At 45.4% G+C, this 22415-nt stretch overlaps 3 protein-coding genes across 10 annotated transcripts; 2 read left to right on the plus strand and 1 right to left on the minus strand.

The window, feature by feature from the left end:
* The first annotated feature begins 13777 nt into the window (after positions 1–13777).
* Positions 13778–18032, plus strand: LOC120673653. The gene is made up of 9 exons (XM_039954602.1): positions 13778–13882; positions 14130–14234; positions 14318–14391; positions 14465–14594; positions 15385–15457; positions 16387–16578; positions 16839–16932; positions 17018–17242; positions 17322–18032. The coding sequence occupies exons 2-9, from the start codon at positions 14150–14152 to the stop codon at positions 17400–17402; spliced, it is 954 nt and encodes a 317-aa protein (XP_039810536.1). The 5' UTR covers positions 13778–13882; positions 14130–14149; the 3' UTR covers positions 17403–18032.
* Positions 17974–19109, minus strand: LOC120673654. Its single transcript, XM_039954603.1, has one exon. It carries the CDS (start codon positions 18971–18973, stop codon positions 18086–18088), a length of 888 nt encoding a protein of 295 aa, XP_039810537.1. The 5' UTR covers positions 18974–19109; the 3' UTR covers positions 17974–18085.
* Positions 19110–19138: 29 nt separating this feature from the next.
* On the plus strand, positions 19139–21391 carry LOC120673655. 8 transcript variants are annotated; one of them, XM_039954604.1, is made up of 4 exons: positions 19139–19929; positions 20016–20087; positions 20982–21047; positions 21088–21391. In XM_039954604.1, exons 1-4 carry the CDS (start codon positions 19529–19531, stop codon positions 21152–21154), a joined length of 606 nt encoding a protein of 201 aa, XP_039810538.1. In that variant the 5' UTR covers positions 19139–19528; the 3' UTR covers positions 21155–21391. The 8 variants fall into 8 exon arrangements, 2 of the variants coding, with proteins under 2 accessions (XP_039810538.1, XP_039810539.1); XM_039954605.1 differs by having other exon boundaries at positions 19250–19929; positions 20031–20087; XR_005674721.1 differs by lacking the exon at positions 21088–21391 and adding an exon at positions 20763–20838 and having other exon boundaries at positions 19399–19929; positions 20031–20187; positions 20982–21026.
* Positions 21392–22415: the final 1024 nt, after the last annotated feature.

The raw sequence follows: 22415 nt of genomic DNA on the forward strand, positions 1-22415 counted from the left end.
ATGAAAGCTGTGCATATACATATGCATAACCAATTAATGTTGATTATAATAGTTATTAAATAGTATTATTAATACAAAGGGATTGAAAAAAAAGTCTAACAAAGAACGACTCACTGATGGTTGTATGGCAAGAGAATGAAGGGACACATGCTATTTTTACGCAACCCCCTATATATAACATTGACTATGTCTCCAGGATTTAGCGCTAGCGATTTCTCGTGTATAATATCGGGGTCGAAGAACCCGACGTTATGGAAGTTCTTCTTTCGGCAAATTTGAATTTTTGACCTACGGGACACAAGAAAAACGGGGATCAGTCAACACACAAGGCTAAAATAATGAAACGAGAGACAATACTTACATGCACCATACACTGACGAGGGACTTGTGAAGGGCATCTTGATGGTATAAATCGTAGAGTGATGCAAACTCGATATATACATCATCTGCCCCCCGCCAGAAATGCTCATCTTTAATCCGAGCTGGGAACATCTCTAATTTACTAGCTTTAGATTGCACGGCATACCATTTGTGTAACTCGGCCATTCTCGTTGGTAGGAATGGTAGCAACTCTGGCCATATCAAAGGTTCGCCAAGTACAAATTTTTTCCTGCCGCGGGCATTCTGTAGGGCCTCCCCAAGCAATTGAGCCCTTGTTAGATCAGTTTGTAATATCATCCCAGCCATGGTCAACGGATCTCTTGATTCATCGGGACAGTCTTCATGCGGCACTATCAATGGAGGGATCGATTGTTTGGACTGCTCTCCGAGCTGGGGAACGGTCTTTGCATTAATCAGGCGATTCTTGGGGTTGCTGTAGCACTTTCTGATCTGCCGATCATAATCTGACTCTCTTTCTTTCTCCTTCGTGGGATCTTTAATGAAGTGTTTAACAAAGTGTGCCTTTGCAACCGGATCTATTTCTGGCTTCTTGTTCGCAGCCTCCCTCAGTAGCTTGCGCTTCAGCAAGAAGGTTTGAAATGATTCTTCTGCCTCTTCCTCTTCTGGAGCCTTCTTTTTCTTCTTTCTTTGCTGCTTTTGAGATGGCTGGACCGAAGGTACCGTGTATGCCTTCTGTCGCTGACTCTGATTCTGTTGTGCGGCTGGTGATGATGCCGGAATTGGCTCACTTTGTGCGGCTGGTGATGGGGGATCCATGCTGGCGTCCCGTGCAGGCAGTGGAGAAGGTGGGCCAACACTAGGATTCCTGTCAGCTGGCGTTGGTGATCTTTGCCTTGAGCACCGAGCGGAATCTGTGTCTGCTTGCACCAATCTTATGTCGCGCTTTGGCCACGCGATCCATGTGTGTACGGCATGTTGTAGTTCTGTTTCTTCAGGACTTATAGGGATCGGGAGGTCCATGTCTTCCCAGCGTTCTTCAGTAATTCGGTCAACAAAGACTCTGGCGAATCCTTCAGGAATCGGCTGGCAATGTATTGTCCCGCCCTGTTCTTGGACTTCCGCATAACCCTCAGCACAAACTTTAAGCTTTTTCCCATAAAGAACCAGAAGCTCACATTGGGTCCTAACGGTGATGTCGTCAATGGGGTCCCTCGGCCTGTCGGCACCCAAATTAGGGTGCTCCGTGGAAGCAACACTGCTACGACGCTGAGAAGAGGGGCTGATCTCCACATTGGCAGCTGGTTGGTCCGAGCGTTGCCCAACTGCTGCCTCAAGTGACATTATCCGGTTTTCTAGGCTATGAATCTTCTCAGCCACTACTGCCTTGCTTCTGCATCGGCTTCGGTAGGTTTCGAGATCTCCGAAAAAGCCATATTTCCATGGAACTACGCCCACGCCTCGGGTCCATCCAGTGTGTTCCGCATTCCCAAGAGCGTAAGTCAGCTCGTCATTCTCTCTGTTGGGCTGGAAGGTTCCTTCTTCGGTACGCCTCATTGCGTCCTCGAGTCTTTGAGCAGCCTCTCTTAGTACGTCGCTAGTCACAAACATTCCAGTGTCGGGGTCTAGTGTGCCTCCATGAGCATAGAAGTAATACCTTGCTCGTTTGGGCCAACTCAAGGTTTGCGGTACGATTCCTTTTACAATTAAATTATTTTCCATCTTTTCCCATTTCGGAATGGCAACCTTATAACCTCCGGGCCCAAGTCTATGGAAGTTTTTCTTTTTGCTAGCATTCATTTTGCCTTGAATCGAGGCTGCCATGCTGTCAGCACTGTGCTTGTAATTCACGAATTCATTCCACCACTCTCGTTGCTTCTTCCAGACTTTATCAAAATCTGGTGTGAGGCCCTTGTTGACAAAGTTTGCCACCAATTTTTTCTTGAACGAGGCGAACTGAATTGCCATCTTCTTAAATGCCCATCCCTTTATTTTGTCAGCTTTGCCTGGGGGAAAGTTGAAGTGCAACGACACCTCTTTCCATAACAAATCTTTCTCTGAATCTGGCACGATATCTTCAGGTCGATCAGAGACTTTATTTCTCTTCCAAAGCTTATACTTTATGGGGACAGATTCTCTAACAAGATATCCCAATTGATTTACAAATGTTATCTTAATTTGACCAGGAGCTAGTGGCTCGCCGGTTGCTTCGTTGATCTCCGTGATGGTCGTACATCCTACCATCTTCCTCTTGGAGCCACGTTTCCGTTTAGGCTTCGTCGATCCTGATGCCTGAAAGAATCGCAAATTTATCAAGCGGGTTGCTAGCAACTAGTGGACGTCGCGGCAGGTATGCGTAACCTTCATAACCCGCAAGCAAGGGTTCCAGATCAAAAATTATCATGATATTAGGTAACTTATTGACTGAAACATTCATAAGAATTTTTAGCTGGAGCACGACTCCTTACACAAGGACTGAAATCATCAACAAAGCTAGCAACATAACACAAATAGTTCGCAGCTGGGCCGCTTGTGTCACAAACAATATCTTGCTCCTAACATATATATTGACAAAACATTTATCCTGATGCCTGAAAGAATCACTAAACTTTTATACCTCGGCTTCCTCGACATTTTCTTCTTCCTCCCCACTAATATCTTGCTCCTCGTCGCCATGATAATGCAAGTTTGAAAATTGGCTGCCATCGTTCTCGTCCTCATCAAACTCTGGAGCTATGTGCCCAGTACTACCACGAATGAGCTCGTGCATTAACTCGTCTTGGTTGTCCGTAGGATCCATTTCCACTACCTGAAACAATAAAAAACAAAGAGAGTGCATAAGCCCAGTTGTCAACTGCCATGGATAATCTCCCATTATCTGTCACCCTTTGGAAGTTAATTAAATTTAGTTAACTATATATACTTGAAGCTCTAAGCAAATAAGGGACAACAGATTGCATTTTCAACACAACCGATTGACAATAGCATAAAGTCTACATTAGCTAGCCCATAGCACAAAGCAAACATCACATGGCTCAATTAGTAAAAAACAGGGGCACAAATCACAGAGCAACTAACATATGATGGTATGAGATGATTTTAAATGGCAGAGCAGAGTCATGCACAAGTAGTCAAGCAAGCACTAGAGGCACATGCAACTAGCTAATTAACCAAATAATGAGTGGGCGGCGGCCACATGGAACTAGCTAATTAATTTGTCAACAGAAGGTAATTTTGTTTTTCCATGTCAAAAAATACTTTGGAGATTTCCTTCCAACATTTCAGGTTCCGGCAGCCTTTGAAATAAATCTGATGTTTTCATGCTTTCTGTCATTCAAATATCAGAAGATTTGAATGACAGATGAAGCACCATCAGAACACTGCATGGGTGATAGAGCTTAAGGAAATGTCACTAGGTTGTCTACCATAAAGAAGAAAGTTCCTTTGATGTGGTGACATAAACTTCATAAGTTTTCAGGTTTTGTATTTGGAATCGACAAATATGTAGTTAGAACTTATAAATGACAAACTAGAATTTCTATCACCTGGTTATTTGATGATAAAGTCTTCTACTCATAATTCAAGTGAATCTGTAGTTACACAAAAATTATGCTTGAGTGAACTCACAAAGCCATATGTTACATATACCGGAGCGAGGAGACGACAAGGTCGGGGGGCGCGTCAAGGGCAGCCGGGGCGGCCGGGACGGCGGGGGCAGGGCATGCGGTGTCGGCGGGGGATGTCGAGGCTGGCAGGCGTACTAATTCAAAGTGCTGCAAGTTGCTGATAGGAAGGTTATTGAGAATGAGAGACCATCAGGTGATCTCAAATGACAGTCATTCGCTGACTTTATTTATTTATCGAGATGCATCCAGTTGACTGAAAATAGATGGAACTAGTTGACGCCAATAAAGAGCAGTCTTATCAACAATAGTGCGCAGATAACCATTTACTAGTGACAAAAAATATACATAATTGTATTAATGAAACAATCAGGCTTGGTAATATGCAAGGTTAAATAATGAAGTGATATAAAAAAAACTTCAGATATGTATACAAGCATAAGGGATGCATCATACCATGTGATATCAAAAACTCTGAGAAAATTCAGAAAGATATTCTCACATCAACAGATAGGGCACTAGACCTCCTTCCGTATCTCTGCTAATTTCACTAGCATAAACCTGAGAGAGGAAATGTTTCAGATAAGCTTCGACCATCTAAAACATCAAATCTTTCGAAGTCCATGAACCTGAACGATAATCTTAAATCTATGCAGTGCAGTGAGATGCAGGTAAAATAAATGGATTGAAACAAAAAAAAAAGATATAGCTATTGTATATGATACTACACACAAAGATCAAACATTTGAGCATACTTGAGCATTCAACTACCCAGGAGGTATGAGTTCTGTAATAGTCATAGTAAAGACTACCTGAAATTGGGTGATGAATCTATTGACTGGAGACATCTAACAAATAAAAAAGGAATACCAAAATTGGTCTCGACGCTGAAACAACCGATCTGTAGTATATCTCACATCTTATGAATTTCTAAAGTATGTGCATTGCTGACTGACTAGGAAACATGATTTGCATTTCTCACAAAGAATCATGCATGTATGGGGAGGGTGGAATCACAGGGAAAAAGAAATCCTCTACATGAATGGGCGGCGCGGGCAAGGACGGCGAGGTCGAGGCGGTGCGGGGACAGCGGGCCAGGGACGGCGGGGGACCACCTCGAGGGGATGGTGGGGGAGGACTCAAGGGCCGGGGACGGCCGATGGCGATGAGGTCGGGGCGGCGAGGGGGGCCCTGCGTCGGGGTGGCGCCCGCCGGGGACGAGGCACCGGCAAGGCAGGAGACGCGAGGACTCAAGGGCCGGGGACGCCCGAGGACGACGAGTCGGGGCGGCGGGGGAAGGCGTCGCGTCGTGGCGGAGGCCGGCACCAACGCGGCGCGGGGGATGCGAGGATGACGAGGCGTGCGGCAGCGCGGGCCAGGATGACGATGCGACGCGCGGGAGCTCGCGGGGCGATGGCCGGCCGGGGACCCTCGCGCGGCCGGGGACGGCGGCGTGCGGCAGCGATGGCCGGCCGGGGACCCTCGCGCGGTCGGGGACGGCGGCGGCGGCGCAAGCGGGCGAGCGCGGGAGCAGGGGCGCGCACGGCCGGGACGTCGATCTGAAATTGGAGAGCAGTGGGAGAGAAGGAAGGGGATTTGGGGAGGAGGGGGTTAAGGTTAGTGCCGGCTGGCCTTATCAGCCGGCACTAACCTGCCCTCCGTGATGTCAGCGCTGCGACGTTAGTGCCGGCTGGTGACACTAGCCGGCACTAACGTTCAAAGTTAGCGCCGGCTGGTTTCACCAGCCGGCACTAATGTGTTTCATCCGGCGGGAACCAAAAATTTACCTGTCAATTCTCTTTTACAATAAATTTTTATTATTGATTAATTCCTTCATAATAGGCTTAATAATTAGAATAATATAGACAAAATTTATATCTTAATTTTTAGCATATTATTAAATATATCAACACAATATTAATAGTAATTGAAGTAAATTAACGAATATGCAATCATTATCAATTTTGTGTAGCTTATAGGGTTTATATGTGTTTATGTTTCTGTTATTCGTAATAAATCGAAAACATTTCATTTTGATCCATGCAAAAATATTCAAAAAACCTTTCAATACTAGCCTATGCAATGATGTAATCAATTCGCATATTACTTGATTATTTGTTTGTAATTTAATGTTTCAATGCTTCTAGTAATGCAAAATTAGTGAACATAAATAATATTTATACCATGCAGAAATATAATATTATCTGAAGATAATATTGTGTCCTAATTGGACAAATAGTATCGAGAATTGAGATAAATACGATGTGGTGCGTTACATTACATCACTGAATGAGAAAATACAATATATAAATTATATAAAACTACTACTCATTATTATTATCTACTGGAACATTGATAATCTTCCTTTTGACGAAAGTGCCTTGAGCGTGATCACAACGTAAGTAAGGTGTGTCCTCTTTGGATAAGAGGATACTAGGGTCAACGTCAACTGAGAATGGAGGAAGGTTATCAATCTGGTCATAATCTTCCGAATTGTCCGAAATATCCTCAACTCCAACTACTTTTCTTTTTCCGGGAAGAACTATGTGCCGTTTCGGCTCATTTCCAGCCTTGTCTGCTTTAGGCGTCTTATCCGACTTCTTCTTCGGTTTGCTCGACATGTCCTTCACATAGAACACTTGTGTCACATCCTTGGCTAGAACGAATGGTTCATCTTTATATCCAATCTTTTTAAAGTCAACTATGGTCATCCCATACCGGTCCTTCGTTACGCCTCCTCCAGCCACCCATTCACAATGAAATAAAGGGACAACTATGGGTCCATATTCAAGTTCCCATATCTCTTCTATGACACCATAGTAGTTGTTCTTTTCTCCATTACTGTTTACTATACACATACGGACACCACTGTTTTGGTTGGTGCTTTTTTTGTCTTGAGCTCTCGTATAAAATGTATACCCATTTATTTCGTACCCTTGGTATTGCTGGACAGTGATTGACGGTCCCCTAGCCAGCCATTGAAGTTCTTGATCAACTGTATTGTTGCCCAATAATTTTCGTCTGAACCAACCGTCAAAAGTTTTTATATGTTGCCGTGTAATCCAAGCAAGATTCTTCTGTGGATTTTCAGACTGTATAATATTCATGTGCTCATCAATATATGGAGCCACCTTGGATGAATTCTGAAGAACCGTGAAGTTTGCTTGGCTGAATTCACTACAAGAGATGTTCATATTACATTTGTTTCCTAGTGTGCCTTTTCCCTTTAGTCGCCCCTCATGGTGTGACACGGGGAGCCCAATCGGATTGAGATCAGGAAGATAGTCAACGTAAAACTCAATGACCTCCTCTGTTCCATAGCCCTTAGCAATGCATCCTTCTGGGCGAGAACGTTTGCGCACATACTTCTTCAATACGGCCATGAACCTCTCAAAAGGGAACATATTGTGTAGAAAAACAGGACCCAAGATAGTTATTTCTGTCACAATATGAACTAGAAGGTGTGTCATAATATTGAAGAAGGAAGGTGGGAAGACCATCTCGAAGCTGACAAGACATTCGACAATGTCTTTCTGCAGCTTTATTAGATTATTTGGATTAATTACTTTTTGCGAAATTTCATTCATGAACGCACAAAGCTTTACAACTGCCAATCTCACATTTTCCGGTAGAACACCCCTCAGTATAACCGGAAGTAATTGTGTCATCAGGACGTGGCAGTCATGGGACTTCAAGTTTTGGATTTTCTTCTCTTTCACATTTATTATGCCCTGTATATTTGAGGAGTACCCAGACGGGACCTTGATACTGTTCAAGCAATCGAACATACTTTCCTTCTCCTCATTGCTCAGATTATAGCTGGCAGGTTTTAAATAGTGGCATCCTTTGTCTCTCTTCTCGGGTTGCAAGCCTTGTCGTTCAGCTAGCTGCTGCATGTCGCGCCTTGCTTCCAATGTGTCTTTTGACTTACCATACACTCCCAGAAAGCCTAGTAGGTTCACACAAAGATTCTTCGACAGATGCATCACATCAATTGCGTTGCGAACCTGTAAGACTTGCCAATAAGGTAGGTTCCACAATATAGACTTCTTCTTCCACATTGGAACATGTCCCTGGTCATCCTTGGGAACAGGTTGGCTACCGGGACCCTTTCCAAATACTACCTTCACATCCTTGATCATCGAGAACACACGCTTTCCATTACGGAATAGAGGCTTAGGACGAGTTTCGGGCTCTCCTTTGAAATGCTTCCCTTCGGTTCTTAGGGGGTGATTGGTAGGAAGAAATCGACGATGGCCCATGTATACGCACTTCTTACAGTGTTTCAAATAAATGCTATCGGTCTCGTCATAACAGTGGGTGCAGGCCATGTATCCCATGTTCGACTGTCCCGAAAGTTTTGCAAGTGCAGGCCAATCATTGATGCATACAAAAAGCAAAGCTCGGAGGTTGAAGGACTCCTGTTTATACTCATCCCACACACGTACACCTTCTTCTTTCCAGAGTAGTAAGAGATCATCCATCAAGGGTTGCAGGAACACATCAATGTCGTTGCCAGGTTCTTTTGGCCCTTCTATAAGCACCGGCATCATGATGAACTTACGCTTCAGGCACAACCAAGGAGGAAGGTTGAACATACATAGTGTCACGGGCCATGTACTATGAGCGCTGCCAAACTCACCGTACGGATTCATTCCATCCGCACTTAGAGCAAATCTTATATTCCTTGGGTCGTTGTCAAATTGAGGATACTCTCGGTTAAGGTTTCTCCACTGGGACCCATCTGCTGGGTGTCTGATCATGTGATCCTCCTTACGGTCTTCTTTGTGCCACCGCATCAACTTGGCGTTATCCTTGTTTTTGAAAAAGCGCTTCAGACGTGGTATTATAGGGAAGTACCACACCAACTTTGCGGGAACTCTCTTCTTTACCGGCTGCCCATCAACATCACCTGGATCATCTCGCCTGATCTTATACCGCAATGCGCTGCAAACAGGACAAGCTTCCAAGTTCTCGTATTCGCCGCGATACAGGATGCAGTCGTTAGGACATGCGTGAATCTTCTGCACGTCCAATCCAAGAGGGCAAACCATCTTTTTAGCTTCGTATGTTGTTGACGGCAGCTCATTACCCTCAGGAAGCATGTTCTTTACAATCTTTAATAGCTCACCAAATCCCTTATCGGTTACACCATTAGTTGCCTTCCATTTCAGCATCTCCAGCGTGGTACCCAACTTCTTTTGCTCCGGTTTGCAATTAGGGAACAACGGCCTTTTGTGATCCTCCAACATCTTCTCGAACTTTAATGCCTCCTTCACAGTTTCACTGTCTTTCTGTGCATCAAGCAACGCCTGACCTAGCTCGTCAGGTGGCTCCTCTTGTGCAACATTTGCTTCACCCTCGTCCATTGGTTCATCTTGAAAGCCACCTGCTTCATGAACCCATGCCCAATCTGGAAGATTGTTATCACCATCGTCATCTTCTTCATTATCTTCCATCATAACTCCAACTTCGCCGTGTTTAGTCCAAAGGCTATAGTTACTCATGAAACCATTCAAGACCAGGTGATTCCATAGAGTATCTCTTTTTCGGAATTCCTTTTTATTTTCGCAAATACTGCATGGACAACACATTAAACCCTTTGGCGACCTATTTGCCATTGCCGCCTTGAGAAAAGAATCTAAACCCTGAATCCACGCCGAGGTGCTCCGGCTTCCGTGCATCCATTGCCGGTCCATCTGTACAAATTAAAAAAAAATCATGCTCATTATCCCTATAAAGTAAAAACAGGTTACTATGAAGTAATTCAAAAATAAATGTAAATGTGTCATAGGCCACCTATCTAGTAAATTTAAACTAAATAGCAAAATAAATTGGCACAATAACATATACACATGTCACCATGAAATAATTCAAAAAAAACATTCTAAATGTGTGATAGTCAAACTATATAGTAATCATTCTCTAAAAAGCAACAAATCAATTCTACCTTGCTCAAATTAATGAACAAATTAATAAATCATGCCCATTTTCCCTCATCCTTAAAATCCTTAAAATTTTGCATAATAACATATATACATGTCCCCGTGAAATAATTCAAAAAAAATCATTCTAAATGTGTCATAGTCAAACTATCTAGAAAACCTTCTCTAAAAAGTAACAAATCGATTCTATTTTGCTCAAATTAATGAACAAATCGGAAAATTATGCTCATTTTTCCTCAACCTTAAAATCACTATTTTCTTTATCTAGAAAGCATGAAACAAAGAATAAACACCGTGAAAGAAGAGTGGAAGAAGCTACTAACCTTTGGTGCACTTGGATGGGTGAAATCCTCACAAATTTGGAGGGAAATGGGCAGCACCTCCCCTCTAACACGCCATGAGAGAGAGGAGGAGCTCGGCCAAATGAAATGGTCGGGCTGGGGAAGAAGGAGTGCCTGATATACAGGGCAATTTAGTGCCGGCTGGTGGTTCTAGCCGGCACTAAGTGTGGACTTTTAGTGCCGGCTAGAACTACCAGCCGGCACTAACTTGCAATTGACCAAGTTAGTGCCGGCTAGACTTTCCAGCCGGCACTAACGTGTCTTATGACCGTTGTGGCATGCGAGCGGACCGTTGGGGGATGGCACGTTAGTGCCGGCTGGTGTTGCTAGCCGGCACTAACGTGCCCGCCTTGTACTGTACAGGCACGTTAGTGCCGGCTCCTATTGGACCGGCACTAACGTGCTGGTACCAATATAACATTCTCCAGCAGTGGGCGGGAGGCTGCCGGGGCTCAGATGGGCTTTGGCGGACCTGTGATGGCCTTTGCCGGGCTCGTCACGAATTTCTATTTTTCTTAATTTATTAACTGAGGCGGGCACACAACATCCTCAAAAAATAGGTCATTTTCTGTGACCTTTGCTCTGAGGCGGTTGCGAAAACCCTCTCTGTTAATCGGTTTTGCTCGCCTTTAAGTTTTATGTAGTAGTGTGTCAAGCAAAGCTAGCCACAGTGAGACTGAAGCAACTCCTCAATCTTGGGCTCCCAGGCTCAATCCTGGGTTGCTGGGTGTGAGGACGCTGGCATGCGTTGGCATGCGGAGCAGGTGAGCATGCAAGTGGGCCCGGGTGCGCTCGCGCGGCGCGTCTACACAGGCGGCCACGGGCTTGCAGGGGCAGCGTGGTGCATCGACACAGGCAGCCGCGGGCTTGCACGGGCGGCACGGCGCGCCGACATATAGTGCGCTTGCATGGCACACACATGTGCGCGAAGGGAGAGGCCAAGCCGCTGGCACCGAGGGACGGAGCAATGGAGGGAACGAACCTAGAGGGTGGCGGTGGCGCAGGTAGAGGCAGGGCGACCAAGGGGAGGAGTGAGATCTGAGAGAAAACCGAGTCCCGAGGGGGTCGGGCTTAGGGTTGGGAGGCCAAGGTCGTGCGGGCTGCGGGGAGCCGGAGCTGTGCCAGCTGGAATATTGGCTATGCCACTGCAGGCTGAATTGAAGTTGGGATCTTTCCTAATACGGGAATATCGATAGGAATTTTCCTGAGTAAATACAGGATCTGTGAATTCAGTTGGAGCAATTTCGACATCAATTTCGCCGGATTTTCCTGATTTTTTTTCAGTTTTCATTGTTTCAAGAAAATACGGTATTCGATCGGTAAAAAATGAATATGATACTGGTCGGTACGGGATCTTCCTCTTCCTGCTTTCATCCCTAATCGTCTCTTCTCTTTATCTTGTCAGATGGATCGAGTAGCTAGATGCCACGATATACTATAGCCCCCAGCAGTAGATACAAATAAATTAGTGTCCTTTTTAAGTGTCATAATCTCCTCAAGGCTTATCCTTTTTCAAGAAAACAACAAAATGCACATCAGAGACAAACACATTGGAGGCCATAGTTCATGATAACACCAACAGATATGTATATATAATTAAGCTAAAAATATGGCAGACAAACAAGTCCTACGGTAACAACTACAAGTGCATGCAGCAGCTCTATATAATTTAATTTATTTTAAAGGTTCCAAGCTTCTAACAAATTTGTGTGAAATTTTTGCCCTTTAATAAGACTAAGTATAAGGTCATGTAATGCTACAACAACATGCTTGCTATTGTATGTTTTGATAATGTGAATCAAATATTTGACGAAAATGTCACTAGCTATATGTTTGAATTACAATCTAACATAGAATGACACTGATTTATGCAATAGGTAAATGGAGGAGGGTAAAAAGTGTAGATATTTTATTAAAAAAGACCATTTTATTAGCCTCACCAATTCACTATGTCTGCTTATTGAACACCCCACCCCCTTCCAAATAAAATAAAATTAGACTCGATTTACTAATTTAAATCTATTTCAATTTTCAATTGATCCAATATACTCCCTAATGAGATTTCTATTTTTTGTTTCGCTGCTTGGTAAGTTCAAAATTTGTATGGTGACTTATAACATGATATCCAATGTTAGAAAAATATTTTTGAAATTTTCCATAATTACTCTCTTGCAAATTTGTATTATTAGGATCAATTTAATATTAAATATTCCTGACATATGAAAATAACCGTTTAAGATTCTTAGTGTATTTTTCTTACATAAGGCATCATATTCTCTATCCACTCATAAAGTTTAAACTTAAAACTTTAACTATATATGGAGAAACAAAAAAAAGACAAATCTCATTAGGGGTTAGATTGGACAAATCAAAATTATATGAGGGTGTAAATCGAGCCTAAATGCTATCCGTCATAGAGCGAACAAAATGGATAGATGATGGTAGTAATGGATGTTTTTCATTGTCTATCCTGCATTCCATTCATATATGAGTTTTTTAAAGACATGTATGGATATTTTATTCTTATATATCCCACATCGAATAGCAAAAAATCCCCCACAAATTCAATGAAAACTGACCACAAGGATTATATAGCGGAAAAAGGCTAGAAAACTTATATAAGAAAAAAGAAAGATCCTCCTTGTGCTGGGCGTGGGCCCCCAAGCATCCAGATGCTGGGCCGTAGTTGGGCCGTTGTACATGGAAGCGTATTCGGCACGTGTAGAAAGGAACAACCCCTTCCTCTCTCAAAAAAAAAAGGAAAAAAGTTGCTGCGACCGGATCATGGGCGTACATGGGGACTTGTGGATGCTCGGCATTGCTGGGGTTGGGCCAATCCGTTGGTTGCTGCGACTTAGGGTTTTAATGGAATTGTAGGAGCTCCGAAATGACATATACTAGTAATATGTAATCACGGGGCCATTCAAAATAGGCCTTCAGAAACGTAGAACCCTTGTGGTCTGCACTGCAGGGCAATAGAAAAGTTTGCACTTACTGTCTCAATTTTATTTTGGACGAACACACTCACTTTCTCAAGTCCTCGAGGTGCTTAGGTAGATACCCCCTTCAGTGATTTACCAAGCTTACCGATGTCTCTTTACTTTCAGGAAGAAGGTTATCGGCTTGGATGATCTTTTGATGGATTACTTTGAAACTGGTAAGGGTTTGCGCAAAGTTAAGGCTGCCAAGACTAAGCATGGCCCACATGATTCAGATGAGGAAGACAAGAAGGTTAGGGAGGACGAGATTTGCAAAATATTTGAGGATTGTGAGGAAAAAGTAATTGTCTGACCACATCCTCTTTCTCAATTTTGAGTACTACTAATCCCTACCTCCACTTTATCCCCCCCCCCCCCCCCCCCCCCTTAATGTGATGTTTGAGTTTGCAGGCCAAAGGTTTGGATGCTAGAGACGATGTAAACCCCCATGGGGTCAACAAATTTTTGGCTGCTTTTATTCTGTTTGTTTGTTCTTGGACTTGACCTCCAGATAGTTTCCCTTTTTATTTCTGACCACTAAATTATCCTTGCAGAAGGCCTCCTCAGACCTTAGCGATATGGGAGTCGAAAATTGTCAACTTTTGTAATCATTCTGTGCGAGTGAGCATCTAGGTTTCGATCTAGAGATCAACATGGTTTGTTCTGTTCCCAGTGTGTGTTGTTCTGAATTTTAACTGAAGTCTGTTATACATTTATAGTGTTTGAATTGGCTGAACCTTTGTTTTTCTGACTCCGCCAGTATAGTTATATGGTTTGGCATTCTTTCACATATTCTATTACTTCAACATTTACATCTGTCTTTGTCTCTATCCATTTCCTGTTCCAGGTTTTGGCTTTGTTACCTGCAGTTAATTTCAGCATCTTCCTCATATTATTTTGTAGGAGAGGAGTTTCTTGAAAGCATGTTGATGGATGGATGGCTTCTGAAGTTGGTTCGCATAGGTGGTTCTGTTGAAGACTCTATAGCATCGTGGACGCTAACCAAGTGTAAGGATTTAAGTGTAAGAATTTGTTTCTGAACTCTGTTTAGATCAATGATTTGTTGTCTTACTTGTGCCACTACCTGTCAGTGTTGTATTCATCCAATAAGCAGCTACAAGTTTCTGCAACTGACTTTTGGGATAGTATTCTTTCCCTAGATGAGGTAAAATAATGATAAAATGTGTTCTCATTTTACTCTACCATTGAACCTTCTGCAAATAGTTTTTTTTTTACAGAATGATAAACTGCTGGTCAACCTTGGGTATTTTCCTAGCTACTCTGTTCTAAAATGTGCTATACTTAGCTACGGGTATCTTTTTGAGAATACTGGCACTAAAGCTTCAACCTCTGAAAGTGCCACTGCAGGTTGGTTCCATACAATATTTTTCTTTCTTTCCTAATTAGTTGTCACTTATATGCAATGTACTCCATTTTTGGAATTGCCACCCTCAGGATGGAGACAATTCTGAAAATATTCAGGTCATTTGGTAAATACTATCTGCAGGGGCGGAGCCACCACTAGGGCGAGCTACGGCAGCCGCCCTAGGTCCCCTCGGCCAAGCTGCAGAGGATGTCCCCAGTCTGGGACCCCGGCATGGGTGCACGGCGGCGTGGTGGCGCCCGAGGAGCCTGGACGCAAGGACGACGGTGAGATTCGAGAGGGCGAGAGGCGACCATGTTGGGTCGTTTGCGTTTCGTCAGTTCGTGGCCTCATGATCCGTGGGCTGCGGCCTCTTCAAACTTCAGCCCAGCGCGGCCGATAGGGTTGCGCGGGGCCTGTTCATCTGCGCGACCGCGCCCCCGTCCGCAGCCCCGCCCCATTCGTCCGCGTCTCCGATTGCAGCCACCCGCCGCCGGCCCCCACCGGCCGCCTTGGCACCTCCCGCCGCGCGCGCCTGCAGCCCGCCTCGACGCCTCCCGCCGGCCGCACGCTCCGCCTGCAGTCCCTCGGCGCCTCCCGCAGGCCACGCGCAACTGCAGGGCACCTCCCGCTGGCCAGGTGGCCATAGAGGATTGGAGATTGGCCCATTGAGGATTTGGTAGACAAAATCTTATAGTATAATTCCGCCCTAGGTGAATTCTTGTGCTGGCTCCGCCACTGACTATCTGATACCTTTCATATTTCAAATTAAACTTATGGTTATTTATTTACCAGATAGCTCTGATGCTGGTCCACCTCATAACATAATTGCATGGTTAAGAGTTGTGTCTGCTTGCTGCAAAATCAGGTATAATCTTTAACACACTGGATATTGTTATTAAGTATTTCTTCTGGCTGTTCCCTTATAAAACTTAAACTGGTAGACACCAATGTAAAATCAACATCTTTAATTATTTGCTTGTGAAATTCAAAGCATACTCTCTTTTGTGCTTTGTGCTGCCAAGTTCTGTCTGCAGTAGAATGCCCAGTGCAGTAGTTGTATTGGTCAAATATGTTTTTGTCTGACATTATGATGTTATAAATATATTTGCCTGGAATGGAGTCCCAGTTGTACCAATCAAATGGACATTTCAAGTTTTATTCTTTTTTCCAAATTTGCAACGTGTCTGTATTTATTGGTTATACGGTGCTGAATGTTGGCATACAAAAAGGCGACATGTCCAGCAATTGAGTGTAGCAGAGATGCGGATGTTGCGGTGGTTTTGCGGGCACACAAGGAGGGATAGAGTCCGGAATGAAGTTATTCGGGATAGGGTCGGGGTGGCACCAATTGAGGAGAAACTTACCCAGCATCGGCTGAGATGGTTTGGACATGTCCAACGAAGGCCTCCTGAGGCGCCGGTGCGTAATGGGGTTCTTGAGCGGGTCGATAATGTAAAGAGGGGTAGATGTAGACCTAAACTGACGTGGGATGAGCGCTTGGAGACTAGCTATCAATGTGCCTGAACCTTGAACTTATTTCTTTCGGGTTTCATTTCTAGCCTACCCCAATTTGCTTGGGAAAAAAGACGTTGTTGTTGTTGTTGCAACGTGTCTGTATTTACTATGATTCCAAAATCTGTGATAATGACCCCCCCCCCCCCCCCGCAATGGTAATCTCCATTTCTTTGTTAATTTGATCCTTAAGAAATATGATAAATGTAATGATGTTACCAAAGATTTGAATTTGCTTACCTCGCTAATTCTACTTTATTATTCCATTTGTTTAATGTACAGAAAAGTGTGTTCCATCTTCTCGGCTTCTGAGGCAGAAGAACTTCTTATTATTGTCATTTCCCTCCTTTTGGACCGTGGCCTTGAAGGGCTCCTGATTATTTTGGGAGACTGCCTGAATTCACTTGTATTATACTTCGATACAAGTGAGTGGGAAAGTAGTTGCGTGATGGTAGCTGAGTCAATCGCCAAGAGGTAATATTTTTCTTGCAGATGCATGGTTATCTGCTATAAATTATATTCATTTGCACAACCCAGGAATTGTGGAGTAATGAAAGTATGCATGAGAGACTGAGTAGGAGTTATCTACAACTTGTACCTCAATATGGGCCTACAATTAGGACTTCAAGCGTCTGTGTTACATTTAGGGCATGCTAAAGTTGCATACAGATTAAAGGTTTTCTCTTTAGAATTTCATAACATGGCATGGTCAGTATGGACCTTAATTGTTTAAGGATAGTCGACTGCATTCCTGGAACCAATAAGCGCAGCAAATTCCTGAGGGGTCAGCTGGCACTTCAGCTGCTGAAGATTAACTTTGGCCTTAAGGTAAGAATGAGAGTGCTAAAAATGCATGTGCTGCCTTGTGCCCTTTTGGTTTTATGCAGTGACTGTTTGCCGTCTGTGTTTATAGGTGGGGAGTGTTGAAAAGATTTTGAAGCTAGTGACATCCATCAACGTGAAGGAGAAAGAATGTGACTTTTTCAGGCTTTATGTGTATCTAGTATTGATGGACAACTTACTTTTCGCATGTGATGCATTCAGAGATAAGACTAAGATTGTTGATACTTGGCGTCATTATCTGCGCAACTGCTCCACGCAGATTGCATGCACAAACTGGGTATTCTACGCTCCAAAGGTAAAGATATATATAATTGGTTTGAGTTTTTGGCGTGCCATTTCCTCTGCTTGGGCTCAAGGATAGATGTTTTATGCAGGTTAGAAACAAGGCTTCGTATCTTCTGCAAGGTGCAGCATTCAAAAAAACTGGTGGCGATGGTAACATTTCTGCTCAGTGATTGAGGGGCACAGTATCTATTGCAGCGCTATTCCGGTGACACAGACTGGGCAACAGCGAAATGCTCAGACGGTTTTTGTATAGTAGAGGCTTTGCTCTATTATGGGAGATAGACTTGATGCTTCAGCACAAAGTCGTTTCATCGCCAGCTACCATTATGTATGCTGAGCTTGCAGTGGTTGTTTAGGTTTATGGCAGCTAGCTTTGAGTATGGGGTGGCTTAAGCCATGGGCCATGGCACATTGTCAGCAGCAAAAATAGAGCAAGCCGGCCGCAATCAGCGCCGAGCAGACACACCTGACCTGACGATGCTGATGCACCTGGTGGCTGGATCTCCTCTCCATGTTACTGGCCAGATTCCATGCATTTGTTTTCGGACTTGCCTGCTGGTGTGCACATGGCCTGGTCCCCATGATCTACTCTATCAATCAGATTGTTCTGTTCTGTTCATCACAATGTATCAAGAGCACCAATGAATGAATCACAAGAGAGACAGCAGCACAGCTAGCTAAGCTAAGTACCCATAGCCATCCCCATCTATCCGCGTGGAATTTGAAAGAAAAGAGGACGAGGATCCAATCTAAATGTAATTATATATATAGTAAGTAGTAACAAAACTGATTCCAAGTAACTAGTATCATGATGATGATGATGTATGGTCTTGGCTGGGTTTGCAGCAGCCAGCTAACACTCTTCTCGCACGTTGCACGCGACGGCCTGCGCCCACATCCGGAGCTGGTCCTTCATCTCCGCAGCGGACCTCGCCTCCGACTGCACCCTCACGGGCGCCGGCGGCCGCCGCTGCCACGCCTCCGACAGGTAAGGCCTGCTTCGGCTGCGGCTGCTCTTGGCCTGCTTGAGCCCCGGGAGGACGCCGGCCAGGCTCTCCCTCAGCTCCTCCTTGTCGAAGACGAAGCCCAGGTCCCTGAACCCCTGCACCTCGATCGACTCCAGGTCGCTGGAGCTCTGGAACACGCTCCTGGAGCGCGACAGGACGGGCACGGGATGCTGGTGCTGGCGCTGCTGGCTGGTGCTCAGCGAGCGGACCTCGCCGCGCCGCCGCCGTGATTCACCGCCGGCGCCTTCCTGGGAGATGGAGGGGGGCTTGTCGGAGGATGGGACGGGCATGGACGGCGCCCGGCGCAGCGCTGACCTGCCGCTGGCGCCTCCCTCGGCCATCCTGGTGCGCAGGACGCCCTCGTAGATGGAGCTCCAGTTGAGGTCGTCGTCGTCCACCTCCACCTGCTCTGGCTGTTGCTGTCGATTGGCACGGCCACTGCCAGCAACCAGCAGCAGGTCGTCGTCCTTGCCGTTGGGTATCTCCTCCATCATCCCGACGCCGGGCGACGGGAGCGACGGAGTCCGGAGTAGGAGCCTCCGGCCCCCCGCCGAGGGGGAGCCCTGCTTGTGCTGTTCCCGATCCTTGGCAGACGACCTGGGCGGCTTGTTGCTGTTGGCGAGGGTGTTGCTGAAGAACCAGTACTCGTCCAGCAGGTCCAGCGGCGCCGGCGGCCTCCTCCACCTCCCGTGGTGGTCGCCGTCTTGCGGGGAGCAGCTCATGGAGGACGACATGGATAGATGACGGGTCGCTTGTCGAGCTAGCTGCCTCCTTGTTTTCTTGTGGATTGGGGAGCTATCTGCTCTGCTCTGCTGCCTCTCTTTTGTTGGGCCGCAACCGCAACCGCAACTGGCTGGCCTCTTCACTTGACCTGATTGATCAGATGGCGGTTGAGTTGAGGATGCGGCCACATCGGATGGTATCCATCATTGCGATCTCGCACATGATTGATTGCAATGCAACTATCATCATACATATTACTTTTATATATATATATAATAGCTCTATTGAGTACCCTAGTATGGAATAAGCAATTCCATACCAGAGTCAGTCGGCGCACCCGATCCGCGTCGCTCCGATCGCCGGTTTATCGGTTCGGTTCGCGACATCCCCCACCACCTCCACCCCTGTCCCCACGCCCAACATCCCAGCTCCCCTCATCAAAAAAAAAAAACCGCCCAGCTTCCCCCCTGCCGCCGCGGACGCGCGAGACGACGAGGCGCCCGCAGCCTCCCCGCCCCCTCCACCCCCGCCGGCAGCGGTGGCCCCACCGCCGGTGCACCTGATTCATGGGAGGAAGGAGCAGCAGGAGCCGGATCCACGCCCAACCGCCCAGCTCCCGTCCTCATCACCCTGCCGGTCGCAGCTCCTCCATCGCCGCCCGCCGCCGCCGCGGACGCGCGGGACGACGCTACAACTGCAGCCTCCCCGCCTCCTCCTCCTCCCCCGCCGGCAGCGGCGGCCCCCACCGCCGGCGGTGGGCACGGCGGCGTGGGGACGGGGTCGACGCCACTCCCCTCCTCCGACGGTGCTCCCTCATCCCGACCCCGTTCCACGAGCCCGTTCCGAGATCGAGGCGAGCTGCGAGCAGCAGCCATGAGCAAGGTGTTCGAGGGCTGCGAGAGGCAATACTGCGTGGCCGCGGCCTCCCTCTCCCGCAAGTGCACCGCTGCCTCTGCCCTCGATGGAGGTAAGCAAGCTTCCCCTGTTTAATCTGATTCCCCATCTTGATTCCGTTGGGGAGCCCCAGCTTTTGTTGATTGTTTCGCTGATTAGGTTGAATCTCCGCAGAGAAGGAAGCAAAAGCTGTTCGAGATCCAGTCCGGCGTGGAGGAAGCTGAATCGCTGGTAAATAGATGCATCAACGCATTTTGTTCCATATGCACATATAGATTCGTCTGCAATTGAGATCTAGTACACATGCTGGATGGAGGATTTGAGCTAGCAGGTCAGTCAAACAATCACGAATTCAGCTTTTCACAGCAATTTTGATGAGTAATAATCTAGTAGAAAGCTGGATTAATTCTTTTCCCGTGAAAGCACATTGAGCCAGATCTCATTTGGTGTTGGAGCTCAATGTATCTGCACATCTATTTGGATGCATTGATACTTGAATCGAGACTGCACCCAGTTTTGGGTAAATCTCGTGTGCCTAATGCTTTTGACACTACCAACTGTGAACATTGAATTGTGATCTCGATGTAACCAAGCCTTCTGCATGCTCTGTCTCATGTTCATGTAGTTTGTACTGATTATACTGTGCTGTTTTTTTCCTTCTTGACAATCATTTTTAGTTGACAGTTTACTAAAAGATCTCAAGCACGCTACCCATGATTCAGATCAGATATTCCTAGTATGAACAAAAGTGGTTCTTTTTATTTTTATTACTCCTTGCCCATTCCAACCTCTGTACCATATCTCCAGCATCAGTTAAAAAATGTCCCCGTACTGAAATCTTGCTACATCTCAAATCCCTTAGGGTTTTTCTCATCATCAAATTACTGATTTCAGTATTACCTACAGATGTGCAGAGCAAGGAGAAGAATGTTGTAAGGCCATCAGGGAGGTTGCCAAGTGAAACGACATGGGATCTGCAAAGGTTGCTGGCTGGAGAGGGATCGCAGGCCTGCCAAATAGTTGCAGATAGCTAGGCATCTCTATCTGAATTGTGTGCACTAGGATAGCAGTAGCAGTAGCAACGGGTAACTGCCAGCTCATCAATCATGCCTGTATTTTGTGCAGCAAGTTGGATACTAGGACTGCTTGTCGGAGATTGCACGTGCTGGCGGTGTTGCTCGCTTGCTGGAGATCACCCATTATGAAGCCTGGAGTTGCTTGCTTGCTGGAGATCACCCGTTATGAAGCCTGGAGTTGCTTGCTTGCTGGAGATCGCGTGCACAAGAGGAGCTGCTTGATGGAGAGCGACAGACCACCTGTGGCATGGCCGGCCAGCCGCAAGCAGTGATCGATGTATAAAACTCTTGTTAGAGTAATGGTTCATGTCTCTCTGAGACATCCATTTGCATGCCTGTGATGTTATTCTTTCTAAGCCTTGTGGTGTGATGATGTGTTCCAAAGAAATCATGCTTGTGCCAAGGCTCAAGAGAATTATTTTTTTCCGCTTATAATATGACGGCATCTGTTTACGGCTAGTACTCATCTCAGCCATTGAGAAGTTAACCAGCTTGAAAATGCTTTTCACGTCCTCCGCCAAAACAGCATCTACACAGCTGCGACGGTGCTACCTCCTCCACGAGAAAAAAAACAGCGAACAAAAAATAAAACAGCTCCTCCACGGTGCTGCGTACCTCGACGAGAGAAAAAAACAAAACCCTACAAAACCGGAAAAACATAGGGGACCAGAACTGAAAGGAAGGGCCATCCCTGCGCGCCTGAGAAAAACCGGTGACGCGAGAGGGAAAGGGGGCGCGCGCCGGTCTATATATATATATATATATATATATATATATATATATATATATATATATATATATATATATATATATATATATATATATATATATATGCACACCTAAATGTTGCTATATATATACATAGTATGGATATGATGTAACGTGAGAAGGGGTTTTATATATGTTTTTTAAACTATAGATTATTGTTTTTTGCAAAAAATAAAATAAAATAAAAAATGCTGAAATCTGATACTATATAATGCTCTACTACGTGACTCCTCTCCTATAAATCCAGAGCGAATAAAATAAAAAAAATAAACATGAGCTGTATATACATGCATGCAGATCCCTCGGTCATGGACGAATTCATTTCCTAAATCATGCATGCACTTGTCTTATTGTACTTACCTACCAATATTTGCCGGTTCGCATTGGAGTTTAAAAACTTAATTTTTCCATACATATTCACTTAAAAATACAAAGCACGTCGAGGTTGGATTGGAAGCTTTGCAGCGAGAAAAGCAGAGCAGCGAGCCAGGGATGATCACTAGTTTCAGAGCACAACTAACATGTACAACACGCGTGCCTTTTGCTTTGCCTGTTTGCCAGCGCCGCGACGCGACTCGGCCTGCACTGCACTGCTCTTCTGCCTCTTCATTCCTCTCTTCTTTTTTTCAGCCGTTTCCAAATATACTACTGTCTGTATGTAACATGCAATTATTCCAGTCAATTATTATAAACATGAAACAATCAAACAATGCCA

The sequence above is a fragment of the Panicum virgatum genome, chromosome 5N, assembly GCF_016808335.1.
Source record: "Panicum virgatum strain AP13 chromosome 5N, P.virgatum_v5, whole genome shotgun sequence".
NCBI lineage: Eukaryota > Viridiplantae > Streptophyta > Magnoliopsida > Poales > Poaceae > Panicum > Panicum virgatum.